Source organism: Mustela lutreola, chromosome 16, assembly GCF_030435805.1.
Source record: "Mustela lutreola isolate mMusLut2 chromosome 16, mMusLut2.pri, whole genome shotgun sequence".
Classification (NCBI taxonomy): domain Eukaryota; kingdom Metazoa; phylum Chordata; class Mammalia; order Carnivora; family Mustelidae; genus Mustela; species Mustela lutreola.
In genome coordinates this window covers 25620284-25647596 of record NC_081305.1, presented here as the reverse complement: position 1 = coordinate 25647596, position 27313 = coordinate 25620284, and the positions used below count along the sequence as shown (strand labels likewise).

The 27313-nt window shown below is 48.6% G+C and overlaps 2 protein-coding genes across 8 annotated transcripts in view; both read right to left on the bottom strand.

The window, feature by feature from the left end:
- Positions 1 to 328: 328 nt before the first annotated feature.
- SLC38A7 (solute carrier family 38 member 7) lies at positions 329 to 12521 on the bottom strand. 6 transcript variants are annotated; one of them, XR_009348768.1, is made up of 14 exons: positions 12435 to 12490; positions 11699 to 11837; positions 9936 to 10357; positions 9070 to 9268; positions 8684 to 8828; positions 7589 to 7687; positions 6924 to 6981; positions 6590 to 6704; positions 5105 to 5252; positions 4526 to 4725; positions 3761 to 3815; positions 1653 to 2259; positions 1435 to 1532; positions 329 to 850 (listed from the first exon to the last, which is right to left on the bottom strand). XR_009348768.1 is itself a non-coding variant. In XM_059152615.1 (12 exons), the coding sequence occupies exons 3-12, from the start codon at positions 10203 to 10205 to the stop codon at positions 2157 to 2159; spliced, it is 1392 nt and encodes a 463-aa protein (XP_059008598.1). In that variant the 5' UTR covers positions 10206 to 10357; positions 11699 to 11834; positions 12435 to 12521; the 3' UTR covers positions 329 to 2156. The 6 variants fall into 6 exon arrangements, 3 of the variants coding, with proteins under 3 accessions (XP_059008598.1, XP_059008597.1, XP_059008599.1); XR_009348767.1 differs by having other exon boundaries at positions 1435 to 2259; XR_009348766.1 differs by having other exon boundaries at positions 329 to 1532.
- A 4477-nt stretch (positions 12522 to 16998) lies between these two features.
- The window catches only part of GOT2 (glutamic-oxaloacetic transaminase 2), a 28928-nt gene continuing 18613 nt past the window's right edge, over positions 16999 to 27313 (bottom strand). The window contains exons 4-11 of one of the 2 annotated variants that reach the window (XM_059152489.1): positions 26808 to 26867; positions 26115 to 26276; positions 25784 to 25888; positions 24321 to 24471; positions 23674 to 23839; positions 18771 to 18921; positions 18084 to 18214; positions 16999 to 17946 (exon numbers count right to left, since the gene is read on the bottom strand). In XM_059152489.1, coding sequence (XP_059008472.1) covers positions 18092 to 18214; positions 18771 to 18921; positions 23674 to 23839; positions 24321 to 24471; positions 25784 to 25888; positions 26115 to 26276; positions 26808 to 26867 — 918 coding nt within the window. In that variant the 3' untranslated portion in view covers positions 16999 to 17946; positions 18084 to 18091. Of the gene's footprint in view, positions 18215 to 18770; positions 18922 to 23673; positions 23840 to 24320; positions 24472 to 25783; positions 25889 to 26114; positions 26277 to 26807; positions 26868 to 27313 lie in introns of both variants that reach the window. The other variant, XM_059152488.1, reaches the window with a different exon arrangement.

Sequence of the window (27313 nt, the reverse complement as noted above, 5' to 3'; positions counted from 1 at the left end):
GCAGCGGAGAGCCCAGTCTGAAGCCATATGGTGTGGGGAAAATTCAAAGAGGGCTTGAACCAAGGCAGAGGCAGCAGGACAGGAGCCCAGGGGGGGGGAGTCCCCAGGTTGGCAGGGAAGGGCTGGTGGGATGCGGAGGAAAGGGGAATCCTCACAAACCACTTGTATGTTCCCATCTCGATGAAGGGAGCATGGCAGTACTCATGCCTGAGACGGGTCAAAGTCGATTAAGGCCAAAAGTCCCCACCTACCCTCCCCCAACCCCCCCTACCTCCCTCCAGTCAGTGGCCTGGACTCTGTCCCCAGCACCAGACGGAGGCCACACAGCTCAGCAGCACAGCCTCTTTTTATTAACCATCTTCCCTGGTATGAATGTGCACGAGTAGAAAAGAAACCGTAAAATACCCTGGCAGGGAGGGCAGGGCAGGGGGCTCCTGAGGTTAGGCCAAATGGCCAGATTCCAGCTCCTTTTCCTGACAGGTCTGTTTCTGTGCGAGGACTCCCCTTACATCCCCCATCCCTTAGCTGAAATCCAACCTCAGGGGGCTGTGCAGCCCTGCTGACTGGACCTCCTAGCCTTGGCAGGGATGGGCGCTGGAAGGGCCTGGCACTATGCAGGGGCTGAGGATGGGTGGAGGGGGGCACGGGGATGTGAGGAAAGGTGTTCATCCAGGTTGGGAACTGAGGAGAAGCCTACTTCGCCGCCAGCCTGCCTCTGCTTCTGTGAGCTCACTGCCCTGAGTGGTGGGCTGCTGGGTGGGGGTCCCGCTCACCTGGGCTATGGAGGTTTTGGGCAGGAGGGGCTGAGGAAATGCTGTGAGTTCCCGGTGGAGGAAGCTCGATTCAATGCCTGGGTTTGGTCGAAGTGAACAGCCGGAGAAGGAAAAATGGGAATCAGACCAGGAGAACAGTGTCCCTCCTCACCCCATCTGGGGCACAATCCATGTGTGACCTCAGTGTGATTGACAGGTGGCTGAGGCTGGCCCGGTGGACCCCTGGAGCTGCAGAAGCGGGCAAGAGAAGGGAGGTCTACTACCCCCAGGCTTATGTGAGGAGAGACTGAGCTAGAAAAATGGGGTAGGGGGTGAAGAAACAATGAAGGGAGGGAACAGACCAGATCTGGACCGGAAGGGAAACTTCCACACTGGTGTGACTATACTCAAATATTGCCCAGTCAGTGACAACTCAGCTGCTCTTCTCTGAGGGCTACCCTGCTAGGGTTGACAGGAGAGAGATGACTAGAGAGCAGGCAGAAGAGAAGCAGTCAATGAAAGAGAAGCTATTGGAGAGGCTCCCCCGGACCCTGTCTAGCCCAGCCTGCATGGGTTTGGAAGGTTCCAGCCTTCTTTATCACCCAACCTGTGCCTCTGAAACGAGGGGCCCACCTGGAATCGGAGAGAGAAAAGCAGACGTCCTGCCAAGGGAAAAACTAACCGAGGAGTCCTCACAGCACCGTGGCGGCATGGCACGGCCCCCGGCCTCTGGTTCGGAGCCGGGCTGGCACCGTTTGTAAACATTAGACTTGATGATGTCTGCGAACGGAGGAAGACAGGGATGCCTGGACCCTCAGGTTTGGGGAAAGAGGCCCCAGGATGGGGTGGACAAGGCATGACTCTATCTACCTCTGTGCATCTGTAGGACTTTTGTGCTACCTTTGGAAGTTGCCCGATCCCAGAGAAGCCACTGTGGGCCAAGTGGCTGACAAACGGGCAGGCATGGGGTCCCGGGGTGACGAGCGCAGCTCCTGCTCAGGACAGGCTGCTCTGTGGAGGATGGCGGTGGTCCTGTGCCCACACTCTTTCTCCAGAGTCAGGTCAGACTGGGTTCTTTTTTTCTGAGATGTTCTGACACTCTTCCCTGTGTTTTTCAGGCATGGAGAATTGAGAGCTGGAGGGCAAGGAAGGTTCTTCTGTGACCCAGGACCTTCCCCTGCCCATCCTCACACTGCTGGGACTGGAAAGCAGGAGGGAGCCGGGTCTGATCTGTCCAGAGGGGGGAGGCCTGATCTCACTCCAGAACTGTCCCCGGAAAAGGATGTCCAGATGTCATCCCACCAGTAAAGGGGGAATGATGTTGGACTCAGGGTGGCCCCACAGCTTGAAGAGATGGGTTCCTGGGTCCAGCGGCAAAGGCCATGTGTTGCCTGGAGGCAGTGGTTATGCCAAGAGATCCACAAAGATGGCGTTGGCTGTGGTCTGGCCAAAGATGAAGGCTCCCAGGGTGACCAAGAGGACACCATAACTGACCAGCGCCCACCAGCTGTAGGACAGAGGAAGAGAGGGGCCTAGTCAGTCAACCCATCCTTAACTTTGCAGACTTTATCTATCTATCAGTTAATTATTGTAATAACTTATACCACTTCTCCTGTGGGTAGGCACTTCCTACTTCTAAGTGGCTTTTCATACAAAGGTATGCGGGACCAGATTATATGATCCCTAGACCATGGGTCAGTAGACCTAGACCTAACAGGATTCATGGACTGGTCACAGCAAGCCAAGAGCAGAACCAGGATCAGAATGCATGTATTCTGATGGAAATATGTTCAGGGAAAAGCAGTTCATGTAGAATGTGACCCATACTATTTACAAAAAAAAAAAAAAAAAAAAAAAAAAAAAGCAGACATCTGCAAATCAATGCATCAAAGAAAGCAACAGGGCATTAAGAGGGTACGACAGGGTACTGAGATTCAGAATGATTTTAATTTTCTTCCTTAGATTTATATTTTTAAAGTTTTTTATAAGGAATATTACTTGCACATTAATTTTTTTTCAAAAAGCTTGCAACCAGTTTTCAACCTCTGTGCTATTCAAGAAAACGTGGATATTAAAACAATGTCAGGGGCACCTGAGTGGCTCAGTGGGTTAAAGCCTCTGCCTTCAGCTTGGGTCATGATCCCAGGGTCCTGGGATCGAGCCCCACATCACGATCTCTGCTCATCAAGGAGCCTGCTTCCCCTTCCTCCCTCTCTGCCTGCCTCTCTGCCTACTTGTGATCTGTCGGTCAAATAAATAAATAAAATATCTTTTAAAAAAATGTCATATTTTTCATCTATCAGACTAACAGAAATTTAAAAGACTGTTCCATACAATCCTGGCAGGGCTGTGCAGAAGAGGTGCTCTCACTCTCTGCTGCTAGGACTCTGACTGGTACTGCCTTTCTAGAGGGAGATTTGAACTCATGTGCCAAAGTCAAAAGGAGCACATCCCATGATTCAGCAATTCCCTTCTAAGAATTGATCCTACTAAGATCTTCAAAACAGGTGTGCCAAATCGCCCACGTATAAGAGTCCTCATGCATCCACAAAACAGAACACTGCAGTCCTCAAAAGAGGGAAGAAGTGGACGGATCTTCCTGTGCTGACAGTGATCTCTAAGACACATGGTTAAGTGAACCGCAAACGGTAGGAGAGTCTGGCATGAAGCCATTTTTGGAGAACCCCAACTAGACACAGAGTGTCACATGCTTGTGCATACACACACATGCTTCATGCACACAGAACTCTCTCAGGAGAAGGGGTGCGGCGGGGAGGGCGCTGCAGGGGGGAAGGAAGAGGGACTTCCACGCTCTCCTCTGAAGTCCTCCAGTAGCATTGAAGCTGTTACAACCAGCATGCGCCACCCATTTAAAAAGGGATTTAGAAAACTCTTATGGCTTTCAAGTTTACAAGTCTCTTGATCCTTGTTTCCGGCCCCCCTGCCCCCGCCGGACCATCTCTCATCCAGCACCTCCCTGACAGGACCACAGGGGTGCCCTGCTTTACCTGGCTGGCTTGACTTCTTCCATCTCAGACAGTTTGGCTTGAATGAGGCACAGTCCTGGAAGAGAAGAGGCGGCCCCCAGAGCTTGGGTGGGTTCCTTCACTGAGGCCTCCCCTCCCCCTTTATCAAGAGGTGGTGACAGTGAGTCGAGAAGGGCCTGGTGTGTTCCTCCCCAATACCCCATCTCCGCCTCCACTCCCCGCACAGCTGAGGCACCTGACAGGCACCCCATGGGCTGCACGCAAGCCACAGAGCTCAGGGGCAGCAGCTCCCACCACACCTGGGGCCCTTCCCCGTGCCCTTCTGAGCAGGCGTGGCCGCCCCTGCTCCAAGCAATGTGGCAACGCCTTTCCAACTGGTCTCCCAGGGAGGAGTAAGGTGGGTACAGGCAGAATTCGTGGCTGGGCCCAAGAGACCATTTCCCAGGGACCTGGTGGCACACATCATGTGTCCAACATCTCCTGACCTCTGCATCAGTGTGCGGCCACCAGACCCCATCAGCCTCTGGGCTATCCCAAGCTGAACCAGCCCGACCCCTCATTGTCACACAGCGACCAATGTGTGAAGGAAAGGTTAGGAGTGCAGGCTGGGTCAAATAAGCTGCTACTCAAGCCTTGAATCTGTTGACTTCCCCTCATCGCCTCATCAGCAAAGTGGAGAAAGCATCTGGACCTTCTTTTCAGGAGGGGCGGGGCTCAGCCACGGAGCCTGAGGCCGGGAGACCCGGGGGGCCAGTACTGTGGGGGGAGGGGGCTGAGGGTCCCCACCTGGGAAGACAAAGATGAAGCAGGCGGCCAGGCCTCCGATGACCGAGATGACCTTGCCGATGTCAGGGATGAAGAGCGCCAGCAGCAGGGTGAGCAGGAACCAGACAAGGGTCTGCAGCATGCGCCGCCGCCGCTCGCGCCCCACGTCCTCCTCCACGGGCATCCCCTGATAGCGCAGCCACAGGCCTTCGACCACCGCCCTGCCCGCAAGGACGTGGCTCAGAGGTCCCCCTCCAGTTCCTGGAGCGAGACCTCAAGCCAACAGACTGGGGGTATGGCCCTAAGCTCTGCGCCTGTTTCCTGTTGTGTGGAGTGGGCCTAGCGGTACTCCATGAGGACTGGAGGAGATGGTGGATGTGATACACTCAGTGCCTGGCCTGGCCCAGGATGTCTTCGCCCCCTGGGAACTCATGCTATTATTCTCCTCAGGTACCTACAAGGCTAGGTGTTCAGGAAAGGACCTGGACTACAGGTCCTTAGAGGACTCAGAGAAGGTCAAAGGACCATGTTCAAAGGGCTTTCAAAAAGGGAGAGGGGGACAGGGAGGGAGCACCCCCATGGGGTGGGGAGGGTGCTCACCGCCCACAGAAGTGCAGGATGGGGTAGGAGGTGAGCACGCTCAGGATGATGAAGGCGCGGGCAACGGCCACAGCCATGTCCTCAGAAGGGTAGGACAGCAGCACGTCGGGGTCCACAGCAGCTCCAAAGGTCAGGAAGCCACAGATGCCTGAGGACAGGGACAAGAGGGCTGGGCAGAGGTGATCCTGGGAGGGTAAGGGGATGGACCTTTTACTCCTGGGTGCAGCATCATACGGGGAGGGTGCTGGAGCAGCTCTGGAGGCTAAGACGGTGTCGGGGTGGGACCCAAGGCCTCCTCCCTGACTTCTCCCATTCCATCCCCACTGCCACCTTTGTCATCTTGAGCTCACCCAGCACACTCCTCTGCACGAACATTCTGTCTGCCCAGCCCTTCACACCCCCCTCCCCGCACCTTCAGGTCGCTGCTCAGATGTCCGTTCCTCAGAGAACGCGCCCACCCAGCCCATCCACAATGACCCCCGGCCCTGGGCACTCACTCACGTCACCCTGCTCTATCTTCCTCAGACTGCTACTTTCTCTCTGCATTTTCTGTTTTTAACACTTGTTCATCATGTGTCTCCCCAACCAGAACACGATCCCCGGGAGGGCAGGGGCTCTGCCTATTTGCCTTTCCTGTTCCTGGGCTTTGTCTTCAGAGGTAGAGCAGTGCTGGCCCCATAACACCTGCGGAAAGAATCACAGGGCCTGGGCTTCCTTGTCTTCTGGTCCTGCACTGTCATCTAAACCATTCCCTGCGTGGCACCCATAGCCATATTTTGCCAAGATGTGTCCCTGCTTGAAATGCTTCCTCTCTGGCTCCCAATAGTCCTCAGGCCCAATAGGCCCAACAGGCCCTGTCTGGCCTTCCTGCCTGCCCCCAACTCTGTCCACTCCAGGCCTTTCTGTCCCTGCCTCAGGGGCTTGGCATTTTTGGCTTTTCTGTCTGGAATGCTCTTCTCCCAGCCCTTCAGATTCTGGCTCCTCATCACTAGGGCCTTCCCAGTTGCCACCCGCTCAGGGAGGAAGCCTCTGTGAACCATCCCCTTTCTGTGATCCATGGTGGCCATCCCCACCTTTCCCAGGCCCACTCACAACTTCCCTGTTTGACTATCACAGTGGCACTCACCACTGTCTAGAATGCCTTACTGATTCCTGATTTACTGTGTAAGGCTCTCTCTGGCTAGACCATCAATTCCATGAGAGCAGGACCACGGCTGTCAATCTTCACAGCATCCCCCATGCTGGGAACAGTTCCTGGCCCTTACTAGGGACTGAATGAGACCTGCTGAATGAATGCATGAATACACCTCTCTCATTCGGGTGGGAGGAGGCCTAAGGCAGCCCGAGTTCAAGCCAACGCCTACAGAAGTGTTTGATATGCTGGAAGTGCAGGGCTGTCCCCCAGGAGACCTGGGCCAGAGGACAGAGAGGCAAAGACGGAAACTGGGAGCACTTCAAGTCCAGCCACTGGAGGGGAGCACTCACCCGTGCCCATGTAGACAGCGAGGGCGATGACCATGGCGGCTGTCACCACCCCACCCCAAGTCTTCACCTTGGGCTGCCGCATGCTGTTGAAGACGGGCACGCTGCTCACATGGCACTGTCAGGATGAAGGTCACAGTTATGAGGCAAAGTGATCCCTTCCCTGGTTTCCGGAAGGAGGTATGTTGGAGGACAAAAGCCACGGGGACAAAGGACAACCCCCAGGGCCCTGACTTTTGTCTTTCCTCCCAGGATGTCCCCATCCTCCCTGTAATGTGGGGTCCAGCCCGGAATGGGGAATGAGCTGAGAGGGTGACAGGATCCTTGCAACCGGCACCTGAAATCCGAAGCAGATGGTGGGCATAGCATTGAACACAGCCACCCAGGAAGCTGGCCTGTGGACAAAGACACAAGAATCTGCTGCATGGTACCCCACGCAGAGCCACCGAACACCCCCATGTCCTGCTTCACTCAGGCCACCAGGACCCTCCCCGACCACTATTCTACACATTCAACCCCCTCTAAGTCTGGAAACAGGGAGAGGGCACATCTCCATTTCACAGGTCAGCAAACTGGGGCTGTGGAAGACCCTGCAGAGACCAAAATCCTGAATTTCTGGCTCCTGTACCGGACCTTTTCTCTCTTTTTCAAAAACAGGAAACTTTTTTTTGTCTTAAATGACAAAACTGGTTTCTCCTCATACAGAAGATAAAGAAATTAAATGAGCACAAGTTGCAAAAACTTCCAAGTCCACTGTGGTAGTCTCTGTAACCAGAGGTCTTGTCTCATGATGACTCATCTGTTGGATATTGGTGGCAAAGTTTCCCTGTCCCTGGTCCTCACTCTTCCCTCCAATAAAAAGAGATAAGGACCTCCCGCCTCCTTCCTACAATGACGGATGAGTCAAGCTCTGGTGAGCCAATGAGCCTTAAGAAGAGCACCTAGGTGGCCCAGCACCTCCTGGGGCCCAAGTGGTGGCTTCCCCTGGGGGTTCTTACCCACCTGGTCAGGATGTCCCCTGGGGTCATCTCTTTATCTGGCCAGATATATTTGATGATAATGATGGCAGTGACGTACCAGGTGCCCACGACGCTCAAGAAGCTGCCAGAAAGAATGGATTGAGTTTCATCTTCCCCAGCCCCAGCTTCCCTCTCTGATTTCACCCCAGGGAATATCCACCCTCAGCTCTAGTGATCACAGTGTCTACTGAGTGAATTGGGGGACTATTCCAAACAAAGATTAAAATAATGCACAAGAAATAAGTTTTAGAGGGGTGCCTGGCTGGCTCAGTCAGAAGAGCATAAGACTTGATCCTGGGGTCATGAGTTTGAGCCTCATGTTGGGTGTAGAAATAAACAAACTTAAAAAAAAAAAAAAAAAAAAAAAAAAGAAGTAAGTTTTAGAGAAACTGGTCACAGCTCAGAAGGAGCTGGTTCCCAAGAGGGGGCCAGACTGACATTTCTAACCATGAGGAAATGCACTGGTTCAGCTCCATGGCTCAGAGCTCTGGGCCTCAAAGCCCATCTGTTACTTCCATCAGTGCAGCCCGTGCTTGGTGACAGATGCGAGTAGGGCCCTTGAGAACTAGGAGGCGCTGGAAGGAAAAGGGCTGGGATGTCAACATGAAAGGGGACCCCGGAGATAGCCGAGTGTGACCCTGTCAAATACAGACTGCAGGAAACGCTCAGAATCGCACAGCTTTTCAGACCTTGAGCCAGGAAGCCAGTCTTCTCCCTTCCTACCAAGCTACATGGAACACTGGGCCAGGTTTGACAATATCAAATGATCACAAATCCACTCTCCCTGGGAAAACCACAGCCCTGCCAGGAAGCTGCCTTCGCACTCTTGATTATCATCTGTCCCTTCTTTGACCAGGACATTTGGGGCAGAGTCTCTCACTGATGCAAAGGGCCACTGTCTTTCTTGTGGCTGACACAAAAGGAAACCTTAGGCCAGAAGCCTTGCAAACCCTGCTCCACCCTGCCTTGCCCACTCTTGCTGCCCCAGAAGGAGACGGCTTCTCTAGCAGTGCCTGGGTCTCTAGCTGCCTGTGATAGGAGCTTCTGTCTGGCCTGGGCTGGGGTGGGGCCTCCGAACCTGGCATATTTCTGGAAGCCGATCTCTCTGGGGATGGAAAGGGGCAGGATGAAGAGAAAGGCCGTGAGGCTGATGGTGAACTTTCGGTCCATGTACCAGGGGCTGCCACCGGTCCCCTCAGGCTCCTTTGCCATCACAGCTATAACTGCACAGGAAAGAAGGAGGGAATATCACTCTGGGCTCCTGCAGGCTGTGGTCCTCCCCTCCCCTCCGGTGAGCCTTAGGACCTCCATCAGTGTAATGGGCTCAGCAACCAGGAGGGAGAATTCGCAGAAGAATGCCGGATCCAAGTCAGGCCCTGGGCAGGTCTTTGTGTCTGTCCCCTCCCCCGGGGAGCACCAGCGCTGAGGGGGAGGGATGAAGTAGGTCCCGAGGGGGAGCCTCACTCTTGTCTTGTTGGTCCCCAATGATGATGAGGAAGGCGATGCAGGTGCCAAAGGTGTAGATGGCAATGGTCACCTCGCAGAGCACTCCCGTCAGCTTGCCACACACGGCCCACACCACCTCCTGGTAGGTCCTCTCGTTGCTGGCCTGGGAGCAGTAGGCCAGGATGACAAGGCCACTGATGATGAAGACCAGCATGCCCTGCAGGCAGGACAGAGCCAGAGGCTGTGCGGAAGGCCTGGCAGCAACCGGCAGCCCGGGCTTGCACAATGTTGACTGGGCCAATGCCCGAAGCCGGCTCACTAAATGAGTCTAATCTTGCCAGCAACTTTACCAGATGGCTGGAGGCTGCCGAATTGAGGTTTTCTCTCAAAACAGAAATAAAGTCTTATGGAAAATTTCAAACGTACACAAAAGTAGACAGGATGGTATCATGAACCCCCATTCACCCACCACTCAGCTTCAAAAATAACCAGTTCATGGCCCATCGTGTTTCTGCTATGCCCTCTCCCGCTCTGGATTATTTGGAAGGAAATACAGGCTACTAAATTATTTCACCAGTAAATATTTCAGCATGTAGTTTTAAAAGACAAGGGCCTGCTTTTAAGACATAAACTACACAATTATCCAATACGCAGCTGATGTCCAAATTTCCCTGACTGCTGGGAAGCGCTCTGAAGCCTCCTCTGGGCTCAGAGGAAAGAATGCTGGAATTGATTAGTACTGTCTGCCAAGGGTGTGGGTGGGGACAGAGGTGGCAGGTGTCACCTACCACTATCTCAGACGTAAAACCTCCCTTCTGAATGAAGTCAAGAGCCTTGCCCCAGCCCCTGAACTGAATTTCCACCTGAGCAGCGAGTACACTCACCATCTGCAGTGCGACACCGGCCGCCACCCCACCTGCCGTGCTGAAGGCAGCCGGGAAGTTGAGCAGCCCTGCACCTAGGCAGGCGTTGACAACGATGAAGATGGCCCCAAGGGTGGAAGTGGTACCTCTGTCCAGACCCTCAGGAGAGGCCTCCCCTTCACTCTTGGGGGCCGTGTCCACACAGGGACTCTGCAGCAGACGGGCCCGCTCCCCAGAGTCCATGCTCGAGCCCCACTCGCCGAGGTCACTGTTGATGCTGACCTGGGCCATGGCCCCGGGAGCCTGCTTCCCACTGGATCTGCAGATTTGGCTTCGCAATCACATTCTTGGGGCAGCTGAGGGAACACCTTCAGCTGGAGGGCGGCACCAGCCTGTTTGGGACTATTACTCCAGGTGGCCTCTGAGCCCCAGCTCTTCTCAACCTAGATGGGAGAGACAGGTACTACTGTTATCCTGAGAGGGGCACAGAAAGCTGAACCGACATTCTGAAGGTCAGATGGCTGAGATTCAAACCCAGGTGTGTCTCTGTGCAGAACACGTCACTGGTAGCCAGAGTGTAGGGTGGCGGAGACAGAAATATAGCCCATGCAAATCCTGCTTGCTTCAGACTTACAGACCCTTAAGGTCAGTAAGAGATAAACATAAAACAGAGGCGTACTAACATATCAGCACTACAGAGAGGCTACACACTGGGCAGGAGTATCACAGACATGTCTTATCTCTCTTTTTTAAAAAAAAATTTTAAAGATTTTTATTTATTTATTTGACAGACAGAGATCACAAGTAGTCAGAGAAGCAGGCAGAGAGAGAGGAGGAAGCAGGCTCCCCGCCCAGCAGAGAGCCCGATCGGGGCTCGATCCCAGGACCCTGGGATCATGATCTGAGCCGAAGGCAGAGGCTTTAACCCACTGAGCCACCCAGGTGCCCCGGACATATCTTATCTCATTCAATTCTTACCACAGTGGTCATAAGGTTCAGAGAGATCATATCACTGACCCAGGGTCACATATTAGCAAGAAGGAGAACAGGATTTGGATCTCTATCTATCAGCCGGTTTCTACTCACAGGGTTGCAAGAACAGCCCTCACCTAGAACTGTCAGTATTTCCGTGTATTACAGTCCCATACACCTCCCTCTGGCCCAGAGTCTAAATTCTGCTTAGCTTCCAAAGCCCTTCAAAATTCAAGGCTAATTCGCGTTTTTTTCCTGGGCAAGTGACCTAACCACTGCCCATCAGAGGCAACCCTCTGATGCCCTCAGTACACTACGGTGGGGGGGGGGGGGTTAGAATGACTAATGAGAGCCCGTAGATTGTCAGATGTTTCTCATTTCTCCTCCTGGTGATGGCTGAACAAAAATGGGACTCGTATACTCCTGAGAGGTTAAAGGAAGAATGTGGGTGCTCTCAGACAACCGTCACCAAGCACGCACCCAAGGAACCCAGCTCCAGAGGAACTCTCTTTCTGCCAGCTCCAAGTCCAGAAAGATCAGTCAGATGCCAAAGGGCTTCCTCTTATTGCAACCTGTTACCCAACCAGTAACTCAGCAAAAAATCAAAGCTGTGGGTAGTGGAGGTAGAGTTTGGAGCTCCCAGCTTTCCAGTACAGCTCGAGAGAGAGCCGTGTGAAGTCAGCACTCCCCAGAGCCGTGAGACCTCTTCATCCACCCTGCTTGCATCTCAGACACAGAGGTCTCTGCACTGGTCCAAGATTTCTCAGCTCTCCTTCCCCCAAAAGTCCTCAGCTCCACAACCCCCAGCTTACCTGCTATTTCCACCTGACGGTCTGTGGTAGAGGGTGTGTTGTTCCTTACAGCTCTTTCTCTCCAAAGATCTGGGATCTGATTTTCCTCACTTCCCTCTGGCCCCAATTTCTTCTTTCTCAAAACTTCACCTAAAATCTGCTGTCAGCAGAGAGAAGAGTTTGAGCTGTTTCTGTGCTGGTCAGCAGAGGGAAGGGAACTGAGCAGCTGTGACACTAACTCACAGATCAGAGCACCAGATCAGTGAGGGGATCAGGCCCAGGGAAGGAAAAAGACTAGAGTAATGTCACAGCCGGTAGTTGGCAGAGTCAGAACTACAAGCCTGATGTCCACAGGCTCAAGCCAGAGTTGTAACCACTGCCTTGGGCCCCCTCACATTCCAATGGGAACGGGCGCCCCGTCCAGCCTGTGGCTGGATCCCAGAAACACGCAGGGTGGGCTGCACTAGGAAGTGGGCCAGGGCGCACCCGGGGCGCACCCAGGGCTCGCCTCAGGCACCAAGCAAGGTGAAAGGGCTGCTGTGAGGGAGGACAGGGAGGCGCTCCCGTACTGGATCCCGGCCTAGCACCAGGTGGAGACCGTCCGGGATCACCGCGGGGCACACCCGGCACAACCGAGGGCGGGCGGGGGACCCAGGACTTCGGGCTTCAGAGCCCTGCAAGGAGTGGGGAGGACACTGCCGCAGCGGGGACCGCAGGCCCGGGACTTTACTCCACACCCTCTGCTCCGGCCACCTACCTACAGTGCTTCACACCCGAGCCGGCAGCAGGGACACGTGAGCCGTGGTCACGTGACCGCCTGAGATCCAGCGGCGAGGGAGACGCTGGGAGTTGTAGTTTTCCGCCGGCTTTAGTCTTGGATGGCGCCAGCTGCGTGAATCGCCAACCCCACAGTAATGACCTGAGGTCCTCTCCCGGCCCAGCTCACCATGCTGATCCTGTTAGTTTTAATCCTGGGTGGTGCAGCTGCTTAAGCGTCTGCTTTTGGCTTAGGTCATGATTCCATGGGCCCCGCGTCAGGTTCCTTGCTCAGTGGGGAGTCTGCTGCTTCCTCTTCTTCTGCCCCCTCCCTTCTTGAACTTTCTCTCTCTCTCCCAAATAAATAAATAGAAATCTAAAAAAAAAAAAAAAAAAAAAAAAAAAGTTATATAAATAGAATGAAACAGTCTGTAGTCAGGATTGGCTTTCTGTATTCAGCATAATCCCCCAGAGATCCATCCAAGTTGTGTATCAACCTCTATGTTTTATTACTGAGGAACATTCCAAGCTGTGTATATGCCAGTTTGTGTAACTAATCATTTGCAGGATATCTGAGCTATTTGCAAATTTTTGAAACATAAGTAACTATTGGACTTAAGGCATTTTACCATAAATTTCACCCTTTTTATTTTTTAAAAAAAGATTTATTGGGGTGCCTGGTGGCTCAGTGCCTTGTCAGCCTTCTGCTGACAAGGGTCCTGGGATGAAGTTCTGCATCAGGCTCCCTGCTCCATGGGGAGACTGCTTCTCCCTCTGCCCTTCCTTCCACTTGCGCTAATAATAAATAAATAATATAAATAAATAAGTAAAATCTTCAACAAAATAAATTTTAAAAAAGATTTATTTGTTTTAGAGAGAAACACACACACCCAGAGTGAGCAGCGGGAGAGGTGTGGAGGGAGCTCCATGTGGAGCTTGATCCTAAGACCCTGGGATCATGACTTGAGCCAAAATCGAGAGTTGCATGCTTAATGGACCCAGCCACCTAGGAGCCCCCAAATTCAACCTTTTTAAGTGTCTAGTACAGTCGTTTTTAGTATATTCAGAGTTTTGCAACCTACCTAATTTCAGAACACTGCTATCACTCTTCCTAAACTCTGTAACTATGAGTAGTCACTCTCCACTCCTCCTTTCTCTAAGCCCCTGGAAACTACTAATCTACTCTCTGCTTCTGTGGAGTTGCCCATTCTTGACATTTCATAAAAACAGTCATATGTGACTTTGTGTCACAAGAACATGCACCTCAGACTGATATATGTGACTTTCTCATTACCTACAACATTTGCCTTCTGCTGTTTTCAAGGTTCCTCCATGCTGGAGCATGTATTAGTACTTCATCCTTTTTTATTGCTGGTTAACAGTCCATTGTTGAGCTATTCCCCATTTTGTTTATTCTTTCACCAACTTACTGGACATTTGTGTTGTTTTCAGTTTCTGGCTCTTGTGAATAACAGTGCGACAGACACTCACATGCAGGTTTTGTATGGGTGCATGTTTTCATTTATCTTCAGTATTTACATAGTAGTAGAATTGCTGGGTCAAATGTTAACTGTTTGAACTTTTGAGAAATTGCCAGACTGCTTTCCAAAACCGCTGCACCCTTTTACATTCCTAGGAGCAGTGTATGAGTTCCCAATTTCTCATAGCCTTGATACCTCGTTATCTTCTCTTTTTCTTATACCCATCCTAGCAGGTCTGAACAGATTCTCATTGAGGTTTTGATTTGTATTTCCCTGCTGTTAGTAGCTTATTGGCTATCAGTATGTCTTTTCCGGAGAATTGTCTATTCAGACCCCTTTTCCCGTCATTACTCGAGTTGTCTTTTTTAAAAATTTAATTTAATTTAATTTTTTTAAAAAGATTTTATTTATTTATTTGACAGAGAGAAATCACAAGTAGATGGAGAGGCAGGCAGAGAGAGAGAGAGAGGGAAGCAGGCTCCCTGCCGAGCAGAGAGCCCGATCCGGGACTAGATCCCAGGACCCTGAGATCACGACCTGAGCCGAAGGCAGCAGCTTAACCCACTGAGCCACCCAGGCGCCCATCGAGTTGTCTTTTGATTATTGATTTGTGCTGGTTCTTTATATATTCTGTATAGAAGTCCCTTATCAGATATGTAAGTTGCAGTATTAATCTCAACTTTAAAAAAAATAAGATTGTTTTGAAAAAGTTGGTCTTTTAGTTACTGGTTGTAAGAGTAAACTAGTGGAATGCCTGGGTGGCTCAGCTGGTTAAGCCTTTGCCTTTGGCTCAGGTCATGATCACAGGGTCCTGGGATGTGAGTCTTGCATCTTGCTCCTTGTTCAGCGGGGAGTCTTGCTTCTCCCTCTGCCTGCTGCTCCTCTGCTTGTTATCTCTCTGACAAATAAATAAATAAAATCTTTTTTAAAAACAGTAAACTAGTAATTTCAGAGAAAAAACCCAAAAAACGAAAAAAAAAAAATCCCACCAAATTCCTAAGCCTAGAAGTAAGGAAAGTTTCAGAAATTCTTTTCAAGGTGGGACGCCTGGGTGGCTCAGTCAGTTAAGAGCCTGCCTTCGGCTCAGGTCATGATCCCAGGGTCTTGGGATCGAGTCTGCATCCAGCTCCTTGCTCAGTGGGGAGCCTGCAACTCCCCCTGCTTGTGTGCGCATGCTCTCTGACGAATAAATAAAATTTTAAAAAATTGTTTTCTTTAAGGAGTATATATGAGCTGGCTTTGGTTTAGATGTAAGCCTGAAGCAGTCTCATCTAATGGTGTCCAATGGCTGCCCATGGGTCAGCTATATATGAACCAACTGGGAAGTTTTCTTTCTCTTATTTTAAAAAATAGACTCCCAAGCCTTATTTCAGAAATACTGAGTCAGAATGCCCAAAGGTAAGAACAGGAAACCAATATTTAAAAAATCAACACAGATTTGGAAACTATTATACCTTAAATTGTAACAGAACAAAGGCATGACTCTTCTGAGTGGGCAAACCACCTCCCCCATCATGTGCAAGCACACTAACATCTTAAGAGCCTGAGAAACTCGGAAGGGGTGAAGCAGTCTGAACAGTGGAGAGAAGCATCAGGTTCACACCACCAGGTCTGTTTTCAGTGAGGAATGGGACTTAGTCCAGGGTGTGCTGGTAATACATGTTTAAAAATAACAAGTCAGCAGGGTGGTTAAGTTCCTTTTTTGGTTGAGGGCCTGGCAGCCAACTTTCATCCTTTGGCTCCAGACAAGAGACTTAGCAGTCAGTCCCTTTATGGATCAGTTAATATTATTTATTGCTTTTCCTTTTAAGATATTTCCAAGACACCCGGTAACCTGGCCCACTCACTTCCTTTGGCTGGGTTATTTCCATTAGCAAGAGGATCACAGAAGAGCCCCCTGCTCCTCAGTGTACTCTTCCCTTTGGGGAGCGAAGAAAAACAAGAGCTCACTTTCCTCTCTCCCCCTCCCTGTCAAAAAACACTGTGGATGGGCCTGAGTCCCGTTCCACTGTCTGCTCAGTAGCTGGCCCATCTTGAATGGTTCCTAGCACTAAGCAGAAGGGACAGAATAACCTTGAGCAGGACTGATGCTAAGCAGGTGCCACTGTTAGATGTCTGCCAACAGAGCACATGACTTCATGTTAAAGGTTGTGCACTGGCAACCTACTATATGCATCTTGGTTGCAAATCATTTTACGACAAACTGAATTAGTTGACAACTTTTAAACATCGGTAGACCTCCCATAGTTTCCATTTTTATTTAAAAAAAAGTTACGGGGGCGCCTGGGTGGCTCAGTGGGTTAAGCCACTGCCTTTGGCTTGGGTCATGATTGCAGGGTCCTGGATCGAGCCCCGCATTGGGCTCTCTGCTCAGCCGGGAGCCTGCTTCCTTCTCTCTCTCTCTGCCTGCTTCTGATCTCTCTCTGTCAAATAAATAAATAAAATCTTAAAAAAAAAAAAAAAAAAGTTACGACCTGAGCGTCTGGGTGGCTCAGTTGGTTAAGCGTCTGCCTTCGGCTCAGGTCATGATCCCAGGGTTCTGGGATGGAGTCTCCCATCAGGCTCCCTGCTCAGTGGGGAGCCTGCTTCTCCCTCTGCCTGTGCTGTCAAATAAATAAAATCTTAAAAAACAAAAAACCACAAGACCCGCAATCCTGAACTTTCTCTCGGTGCTATCATTTCCCTACGACTCCTCAACACTGAGGATGGAGGCTGCTCACCAGTTACCTTCTATTTCTCATCCCTTTTTTACTTTACATTCATTGTTTGCTTCTGTTACCTACTTGGCTCCTATAGACACATAAAGTCGCCACTGCCCCGTTTCTTTACCCCTGTTCTATCTATAGTTTCTTTCAAGGTATTCCACTTGTTTCCCAAAGTCCAAAGGATTATACCCACATTTTCAACATTGTTGGACTGGAAAAGCCAAATGGCAAGACCAAGACATGGCTTTTGTTTACATCTGGAACAGCTCACCCACCTCCTGGCTTACAGGCAGCTGAACAGGCCAGCAAACTTCTGGGACATCTGGCCACTCCTACCCTTTCCTTCCATTAAAGAAAAACATACCACAGGAGACAGTGGTGGGGTCTGTAGTAACTTTATTTTGAACAGAGAAACCAGGCTGCAAGAAGTCTACATGACTGGAGCAGATGGTGGTTATCTTTCCAAAGGGTAAAACCTGAGCCCAGCTGGCAGCACAAAGAGGTTAAAACCGAAGCGCAGGGATCCGCTCTCCTGGTTCTGCCCTGCATCGCCCGCTCATGATGTGAGATGACAGACAGCACAACTGCACTCAACAAAGGGGTCCAACCGGGCAGAGGCGACACCCGACAGTAGACAACCAATCACTGAAGATGATGCTGGCCTCAAGGGCCATTACCTACTCTGGGCTATTCTCTGACGAGTAAGGTGAGGGTATGGGGGGCGCAGTACATTATCTCCTTTGTTCTTCAAATAAGGACAGCCTCTAGGATGGGGCAGGTAGTCAGTTAAGCAGTAGTGCAGGATGAAAATGCAGGCTAGTTTTAGATCTCTGTGGCTAAGGAAAAGAACAGCAATGATAAGGGAAAAGAGAAGAACATTAAAATGCCTGAAAGTATTGAAAAGAACCTTTTTTTTCTTCTTAAATAAGACAGGAAACAGCATCTTTTTATTTTCCTCGCTGCAGCGGCAGACTTGCTGGTTTTCATGAAACATGACTTCTGTCACAAGGTCCACTGATAAGCTTGCTGGATCGCAGGGGGACACACGTGAGGTCGCCTGCGAATGTCGGAACGGGCTCTTCCCACACACCTCTTGCAGGTGCTGTTCTCATGCTGGATCTAGAGGTGCCCCAACGCCCTAAGGTGCTGCAGTTAAAGCTTCTGGAATATTGCAATGGCATGATCAACAGGGTTTCTGTCTTCCTCGTACATGTAAACTCTTTTGGAATAGCTGAGGTTCAAGGATGAGCAGAAGTTTGGTTTTGAGCCACAAAGTTTCAGACACCCGCCGCTGATGCCTCTGCCCTATTTCACTACGCGTTCTTTTCTGCGAAACACATTCAGTGGTTGAGTGTTAACTACTGTGGTTGAAAGATAGGACCTGCTCACCACCATCCACCCTCCTCTTCTCTCTGTGTGAATTTCACAACAGCAGGGGTCGTAGGCAGGAAGGTTGTCTCTCACCAGGGAAATTACTTGGTGACCTGGTGAATGGCATGGGCAAGGTAGCCCACATTGCCAGAGGTGACCCCTGCTACAGAGATGCGGCCGTCCTTTGTCATGTAGATGGAGAACTCCTTGGTCAGCCTCTCCACCTGCAGAAAAGAGAGTTCAGGAGCATTCTAGGCAGTGGGATTTGCCCAGCCCATGCATTAAAACAGAAAAACAGAAACTCAATTTTCTTGCTTAAACCCTATTCCCAGAATTTGGTGGGCTAGCATAGAGAGAAGGATAAAAAGCCATCTTAAAGTTGGATGCTGAATTCTGAGGTGTGAACAGGTGAAAACAAATCTTAGATCGAGCATTTGAAGAAAAAACAGATCCAGAATCCAGCTATGGAAGAGCTCAGCTATGTCTCCTATCAATATTCAGGCTCCTGCTTGTTCTGGGATTTCTTCAGAGAAGCCGCAGTGGTCCAAAGAATGACCAAAACCTGCTCTGCTTTTCAGCAGTTTGCAGCCTCACGGGGGATACAGACAGAGAAATGACTATTAACAAAACCAAATGAATGCTACACTCTTCCTTTACCTAACAGGGTTCCAAAAGGACCGTTTTAATGGTAACCTGAGAATAGGTAAGGGATCTGTGAGGAATTCTCATTTGCGAGGACTGATCAGTTGGTCAGTTGAGGAGAAATCAGGGCCCTCTCACCTGCTCGGGCTTTAGTCCCGTGAAACAGAACATGCCAATCTGGTCAGTTATGTGCTGCCAGTTGTGGGAGGAACCCTCCTTCTTGAGGTTGGACACCAGCTGAGTCCGCATGCTAATGATGCGGTCGGCCATGCCTTTTACTTCCTGCAACCTGTAAAACAAAAAAACCCAAAAAGAACCCCGGGATGCAGCTCAGTTCTAGACAAACACCAACAAATAAGACAGAGCTCATAGCAATTTTACGTTCCTGGGTTGTTTCCCCAGTGTGCCTTAATTCTTTGTCCTAGCCCAAGTCAGATGCTGTCACTGGTTCAGCAAGTAAAAAGCTATTTTACTGCATTGTTTTCTATCACTACACTAATGACTAAGGTGATGTAGTTATTAAGAATGACGAGGGGTAAAAAAACCACAATGAGATACCACCTCACACCAGTCAGAATGGCTAACCTTAACAAGTCAAGAAATGACAGATGCTGGTGAGGATGCGGAGAAAGGGGAACCCTCCTACACTATTGGTGGGAATGCAAGCTGGTGCAACCACTCTGGAAAACAGCAGGGAGTTTCCTCATAAAGTTGAAAATAGAGCTACCTTATGACCCAGCAACTGCACTACTGGGTATTTACCCTAAAGATACAAACTTAGTGATCTGAAGGGGCATGTGCACCCGAATGTTTATAGTGGCCATGTCCACAATAGCCAAACTATGGAAAGAACCTAGATGTCCATCAACAGATGAATGGATAAAGATGTGGTATATATACACAATGGAATACTATGCAGCCATCAAAAGAAATGAAATCTTGCCATTTGCAACGACGTGGATGGAACTAGAGCGTATCATGCTTAGTGAAATAAGTCAAGCAGAGAAAGACAACTATCATATGATCTCCCTGATATGAGGAAGTGGAGATGCAATGTGGGGGGTTTGGGGGTAGGAAAAGAATAAATGAAACAAGATGGGATTGGGAGGGAGAAAAACCATAAGTGACTCAATCTCACAAAACAAACTGAGGGTTGCCAGGCGGAGGGGGGCCTGGAGAGGGTGGTTGGGTGATGGACACTGGGGAGGGTATGTGCTATGGTGGAGTGCTGTGAAGTGTGTAAACCTGGCGATTCATAGACCTGTACTCCTGGGGCTAATAATACATTGTATGTTTATAAAACAGTAATAATAATAATAAAACAATGATGAGGGGTGTCTGGATGGCTCAGTTGGTTAAGCATGTGACTCTTCATTTCAGCTCAGGTCATGATCTTGGAGTTGATTGAGCCCTGTGTCAGGCTCTGTGCTCAGCATGCAGACTGCTTGGAATTCTCCCTCTCCTTCTGTCCTACCTCAACCCTGTACTCTCAAATACATGAATAAATCTTAAAAAAAAAAAAAAAAAAAAAGAAAAAGAAAAAAAAGAACGAGTGACTCAAATCTAGGAAGGCTAAGGCTCTCTATTGTTTATGCAGTGGGAAAAGTGGAAAAGTTGTGTTTTTTTTTTTTTTTCTTAAGATTTCATTTTATTTATTTGGTGGAGGGAGAGAAAGAGCGAGTAAGCATGAATTGGGGAGGAGCAGAGGGAGAAAAAGCAGCAGCCTCCCCACTGGGCAGGGAGCCTGACGTGGGGCTCGATCCTGGGAGCCCAGGATCATGACCTGAGCTGAAGGCAGACACTTAACCCATTGAGCCACCCAGGCGCCCCCAAAGTTGTGTTTTAAATAGTAAACTATGACCTTATTTTTAACATGGATGGAATACAGACTCCTGCTTTTGCAGTTAAGACAGTGCATTGGAAACCTATGATGTGCCAAGCCATATGCTAGGTGGTGAGAAGGGAGGGTTCAGACACAGTCCTTGCCTTTAAATCTTAAAACCAAAACTGGGAACAAACTTGTGAACCACCAACTATGGAACAAGGCAGGACAATTTAAGAACCAACAGAACAGTGCCGCATTGAAAGCCCAGGGAGGGAGGGACAGTCCTATCTGGCAACTGAAGGCAGTCCTCTGATACACATGGCTCACTTGATTCTGGACATCATCGCCTTCCTTAGAATCTCCCCTTGCCATTCTAGACCTATGGCTCTAGGGGAAATTCTTGCCCAACTAGATGACTAAAAATATTTCTAGTTTACCTCCCTGTTCTAACGTGTTCATGTTCTTAAACCATCTATGATGATGTCATACACAGTTGCGATGGGTCACAACTGCCAATCAGAAGTCAAAGAAAGTTAGTATTAGTAATTTTTATTTGACTCAGGTAAACATTTAAAATTGGGCACTTCCACATAAAAACGGGTGTTTCCTCTCTATAAAAAGCTGGCAACACTTCACCAGCAGCGTGATTCCTGGCTGGAGCTCTAGCTCCCAACTCCTCTAGGGATGATAGTTGATTTTAAATTCCCTACGGTCCCATCTCTGTCCAGCTCCATCCTAAAAGCATGGAGGCTCTGACCACAGCTAGATCCAGGGCAACTCCAGAACAGCAAAACCCTTCCGTGCTCACTGGTACCCAGAGAATGAAGTTCGGATTTCTCAAGATCTCGGTGAAGGTGCTTCATCACTTGTGCCCAACTTCCCAGCTTTGCTGCCTTCTCTATCCTCCTCCCCCTCAGAGCTAAGGCCACAGAAACTCCCCTCCCTGGGACTTCCAAAGCATGCCCTACAGAATGCACAATGTGTTCCCGTGCCTGTCCTCAGGTACAGCTCTGTTCAGTTCTCCTTAACTCTTTATTTGGTTGGCGGGGGAAAGCCTTCTTCTCCCTTCAAGGCACAGCTCACAGGCTGCTGTCTTCATTATATCCTCCTTTATACCCAGTTAGAATCAACAGCCCTTCCTTTGGTCCGCATTTATTCTTTGTCTCTTGTATCAAGGCTGTATGTGTACCTTTCTCACCTGGTAATAAACTACCCACAGGCCGAAATGCCTCACTCATCTAGCACAGTTCCTTTGTTACCTTAGTACACAACAAGACTTCAAAGGTGTACTGAAGTTCACACGTTAAAAAAAAAAAATGACATCTTGATAACCATTAGGAAATACAAGAAACCACTTAAAAATATGAAGTTCAAAAAAAAAAAGGTTAGAGTAACTCAAAGAGACAAAACCACCACCAAACCTACATCATATATAGATACGAGTAAAGTACATTGTATGTTACCATGATGGAAAACAGTGAAGAAAGACAAAAGGTGGGCTTTAATGACTAGATTTACAGTGAGTTTTTTCCCTCTCCCAAACTTTCTGAAATATACTTACATATGAATTTTATAACAGGAAAAAAGTACAAATAAAAAAGTAGTCAGTTTCTTGGTAAGCCCTCCATGAGTATATTTGACTAAAAAGAACTACCCTGAACCAGGCTTAGTTCAATGTTCCATAGGAGTAATTTAAATTAGAAAGAATAGCTGTCATGTGATAAGCTGGGGGGCTGCAGATAAAGTTTCTTGCAGACAGCAGACAACAGATTTAGCTTTTCTCCCTGAGAAGCTGCTCAGGGATCTTCTAGCCTCTCAATTAACCAGCTCCAAAGATAAACTCTTATCTGACAAATCACATTGTTCATGGGCATCTTGGCTTTTTATTAACTTTGAAATATATAGAGCAGGAGTTGGCAAACTTCTCATTTTCAAATTTTTTTAAGTTCCAGTACAGTTAACATGGCAAACTTCTTATAAAGGGCTGAATTATAAACGTTGTTAGGTTTTGCGGGCCATTTGCTCCCTGTCACAACTACTAAACTCTGCTGTTTGGCACAAAAGCAGCCATATGTAATTCATCAAAAATGAGTATGGGTGTGTCCGAATAGAACTCTGTAAGAATAGGGGGCAGACTAGATTTGACCCACAGAACAGTTTTCCAACCTCTGATCTAGAGCAAGGTTTCTAAATTGTGTGGCATGACCCATTAATGCTCAAGTAGTTGGATGCAACTAGCATTTAGAAAATACTAGAACACAGTTCTAAAGCCTAAGTACTGAGTTTTTTTTTTTTTTTTTTTTTTTTTAAGATTTTGTTTATTTATTCGACAGAGATCACAAGCAGGCAGAGAGAGGAGAAAGCAGGCTTCCGGCTGACCAGAGAGCCCGATGCGGGGCTCAATCCCAGGACCTGGGATCATGACCTGAGCCGAAGGCAGAGGCTTTAATCCACTGAGCCACCCAGGCGCCCCAGTACTGAGTTTTTGACAACTGTTTCAGCTATGTGCACATTTACAGGGATGTGGGTTCATGATACAAAATATGTCTTATGTGGACTGTGGTCAAAGAGACTGAGTGACACTAAGTCTGAGCACAGGTGCCAAGAGATTCAGATGGAAAGGCTAATAAAAACAAAAAAGAAGCAGAAATACTGATTCAGAGGTAGCTATTATTATGATAAAAACAAAAAATACATTGTTCTTGGGCGCCTGGGTGGCTCAGTGGGTTGGGCCGCTGCCTTCGGCTCAGGTCATGATCTCAGTCCTGGGATCGAGTCCCACATCGGGCTCTCTGCTCAGCGGGGGGCCTGCTTCCACCTCTCTCTCTCTGCCTGCCTCTCTGCCTGCCTCTCTGCCTACTTGTGATCTGTCAAATAAATAAATAAAATCTTAAAAAAAAAAAAAATACATTGTTCTTAAAAATTTAAGTTTTCCTATGTAAGGTACTTCAATTTGAGCCTCAGTTGAGTAGGGGGCAGGTTTTACTTAAAATGGAGATAATGGAATAAAAAAACCCTGCCGTTTCTTGAATTATGTTTGTCTCCGATGTATCTAAATGAGCTAACAGAATCATACCCCTCTCTCCTCCTCCCCGCCCACACAGGGAAGCTGGGGGAGACTGTACATCACAACTTGCCGACTATAAACAAGCTCTGAAAGCTCGGTGGTGGGAAAGGCAGGTGGCGGGGGCAGGGGGAGCAGCAATGAGCCGTTACCATTGTTTTCGCAGGTCAGGGCTGGTCAGGATGGTGGAGGCAATCCGGGCCCCATTGATGGGAGGGTTGGAATACATGGGACGGATCAAGATCTTCAGCTGCGACTCCACCCTTTTGGCTTCATCAGCATCTTTGCAGACCACAGTGAAGGCTCCCACGCGCTCACCTGGAGAGACACACATGGACCTTGTTGTTCAGTTTTCCAGTCTCACATGCGAAAGCAAGTCATGATTCAATGTGCTACATATTATGCTTCTGTCAGAAGTGCCCCAAAAATATCTGTTTAAAAGCTTTCGACAACTAGTAAGGTGAATCTAGAGGCAACAGGAGGTCTGAGTACTCAAAAGGTCTCTTTCTATGACATCCATCTTCTTGGCTTGTGGAGCCGTCATTTCTTGTTTAGAGAAGCAGTTATTAGTTTCCTCTGCTGGAGGAGTTCAGAGACATGAACGAAGATGTGACTAAGATAAGTAAAATCCAGGTTACCTGTCTTCTCTGGGTAACACACACACACACACACACACACACAGGGACACACATGGACACGTGCACCCCCCCCACAAACTGGTATCTCTGTGGCATCCTCTTCCAGCACTTCTTCAGTCTTATCAGGACACACACACCATGTGCTGGATCCTTGAGCTTACCGTATAAGCCCATGTTCTTGGCATAGGACTGGCAGAGACAAACATTAATGCCCTGTTCGATGAAGTAGCGTACAGCCCAGGCGTCCTTGTTACCGTCACCACTGGCAAAGCCTTGGTAGGCCATGTCAAAGAATGCAAAGAGATTGTTTTTCTGGGAAGGAAAAGAGAAGAGCAAAGCTTTAGGCAGTCTGTCTCAAGATGCCCCACATGCTTGCCTGTGCTTATGGGGACTGTATCTGCCTCACAGAGTGAGCAGTCTTCTCCCCTGGTGGCAATTTGGAGATGTTTAATGTTCCTTGAGTTAAGACATCATCATATATCTTTCTTTACTTTGGTGGATATGGTCCCTAAGAAGACATTAAGAAAAGGTACTCTTAATTTTAATCTTCCCAGAAAGCTGCTTGGTCTAACAGGAAGCTCTTTTCAGGCCCAGAGGATTCTGGGCAATTACTCTGGTCCAGTCAACACAGGACCAACATCAGTCTCTTCTGGGGCTAATGTAACTCCAGCAGTCTCATCTTTTACCCAGGACTCATGAGAACCATCTCATCTTCAAAGTGCTCTGTGAATGCTCTTTTTCTTTTCCCCCCTCTGTTTCATTCTGTTTGAACCATAGGTTTAACAGAATGTAAAGAAAGGGAGACCAAAAGAAGCAAAAATGAAGACACAGGGCAACAAGAATACCTTCCTCTATTGGAATTTTTTTTTTTTTTTTAAAGTGAACTCTTCCTCCAATGTGGAGCTTGAACTCATAACCCCGAGGTCACGAGTTGCATGCTCTACCAACTGAGCCAGTCAGGTACCCCTCCTTCCTTGAAATTTTGACTAGTGCCTTCTTTGACAGTTGAGCCTGTGAAAGATAACGGCCATGCTGAGGAAACAGGCCAGGACAGGAGACATGACAAAGTGTATAAAGGATGAACATGTAATCCTGGCCAGGACAAATGTAGGTGCCAATTATAGACCTCCTAGGGCCAATGGATGCCCACTGGCCAGGCTGGCCAATGACAAGAGTCCTCAGAATTCCCAGCATCCAGGCTGAGGAACAGAAATTATCTCCAAGCTGCTCCTGTACCATCAATTAAGAACTGCAGGGCACCTAGGTGGCTTGGTTGGTTATGCGGCTGACTAGGTTTCAGCTCCAGTTGTGATCTCGGAGTTGTGGGATCAAGCCCTGTGCTGGGTTATGCACTCAGCAGAGTCTGCTTGACATTTTCTCCCTTCCTCTGCACCTCCCCCGACTTGCATGCATGTACGTGCACTCTCCCTCTCAAATAAATGAAGATGTTAAAAACAAACAAACAAACAAAAAAACAACCCCAAAACAAAACCCAAATTGCTAATTAATAAGTAAGCAGCTCTTTCCTGACAACTTAATGTGGGCTCAAGGGTAATTAATTCTCATTAAGACTTTGCCCAGTTACTGAACACAGAACTGTGGCTAGTCAGCTCATTCTCCTTACCTTCACCACTGTTGCTATCTCCTTCCACTGCTCAGGGCGGGGGTCCACTCCCGTAGGATTGTGGGCACAGGCATGCAGGAGAAGAACACTTTGCTGTGGCATTTTCTAAAGAGACAACCAAGAGGTGACTATGCAGCTCTGAAAGGAGATAACTTACCTGAAATGCCACAGAGTCACTATTTTGATCACTAACAAAGATAATCTGAGATCTGGAAATAAGTTCATTCCCAGTATTATTACTCAGATACTGAGACCCAGCTGTGAAACATCACATCTCCACAAGGAGGTTTGTTTCCTGTTCCTTCACCCTTGCCCTGAAAGTCACACTTACCGAAATGTCCTCTAGAGCGCCTGTGAAGTCAAAGCCGCACGTCTTGGGGTCATAGTATCGATAACCATGTAGCTGCATGCCTGCGTCCCTGAAGATCGGTGTGTGATTTCCCCAGGACGGTTTGGGCAGAAAGACATCTCGGCTGAACTTAAAAAATCTTTGCTAAAAAATGGGATGAAAGGGAATGGATAAGTGAAGAAGGAAGAGGAAAAAAATAAGAAGAGTTGATACATTTTAGGAAGAAGACATTAAGAGGAAGACATTTTTCTCTATTGAACCTCATCTTATCTTTATGAGTGAGAGATAGTAATGACTCAGCAGCAAGACCATGTGAGCTGGAATGTAAGCTCTGATGAGTATATTCGCTGTGTAGCCAAGGGCTTGTCTGGGCCTGTCTTTGTTTGTAAAATGGCGGTAAATGAATCTTCTTCATAAAAATTAAAGGATTAAATGAGTTAAAACAAAAGCTGGTAGTAACAGATATGTGCTCAATAAATAAGATTTATTATTATTATTATTCTATCTTCCTTGTAATTTCTTCTAAGTATCTTTACTTTTCTTACCCCTGACTCTATTCGTCAGAGAACAGGAACTCTTCCAACTTTGGGGAGAGAGGTCATCAAACACACAGGCAATAGGAAACCCCACCATCCTCAACTTACAGCTCATCCCTGAAGCAGTTTCCAGACTCACCAGAAAACTGGCTCCAATCCTCAAGGCCCCAGTTCCAGAAATGGTCTGCACGGTGACATACTGAAGGAGAGAGAGCATGGTCAGTGAGGTATGATACTCTCTACAGGCCCATAACAGAACTGAGGCCAAGCCCAGAGAGGCACTGCTCTGTACACTCAGTTTTCTTCCTGCTGAAGACGTTTCAGATGGTCCTGGGAAATGAGAGAATAGCACTACTGTTTCATTTCCCAATTTGCTAAGAGACAGATGGACTCTCCTTGTGAGTTCTCAAAAGAGCCATCTCTTCAGTTTCCAACATCTTTGCTGACCAAGAAGTTAACTCCTCATGGCTTGTTATCAGTATCATAACGTATAATAGGAGAAATGGTCAGGATACAACTGCTCCTCCCACATGAGAAAGGGTTCATTTATACAGAGACAAAAAAAAAAAAAAACACTAAGAAAAGTCACTACATTACTGAACGATACTTGAACATCAAAGTTCCTTGAAAAGCAAGTCAACTTAT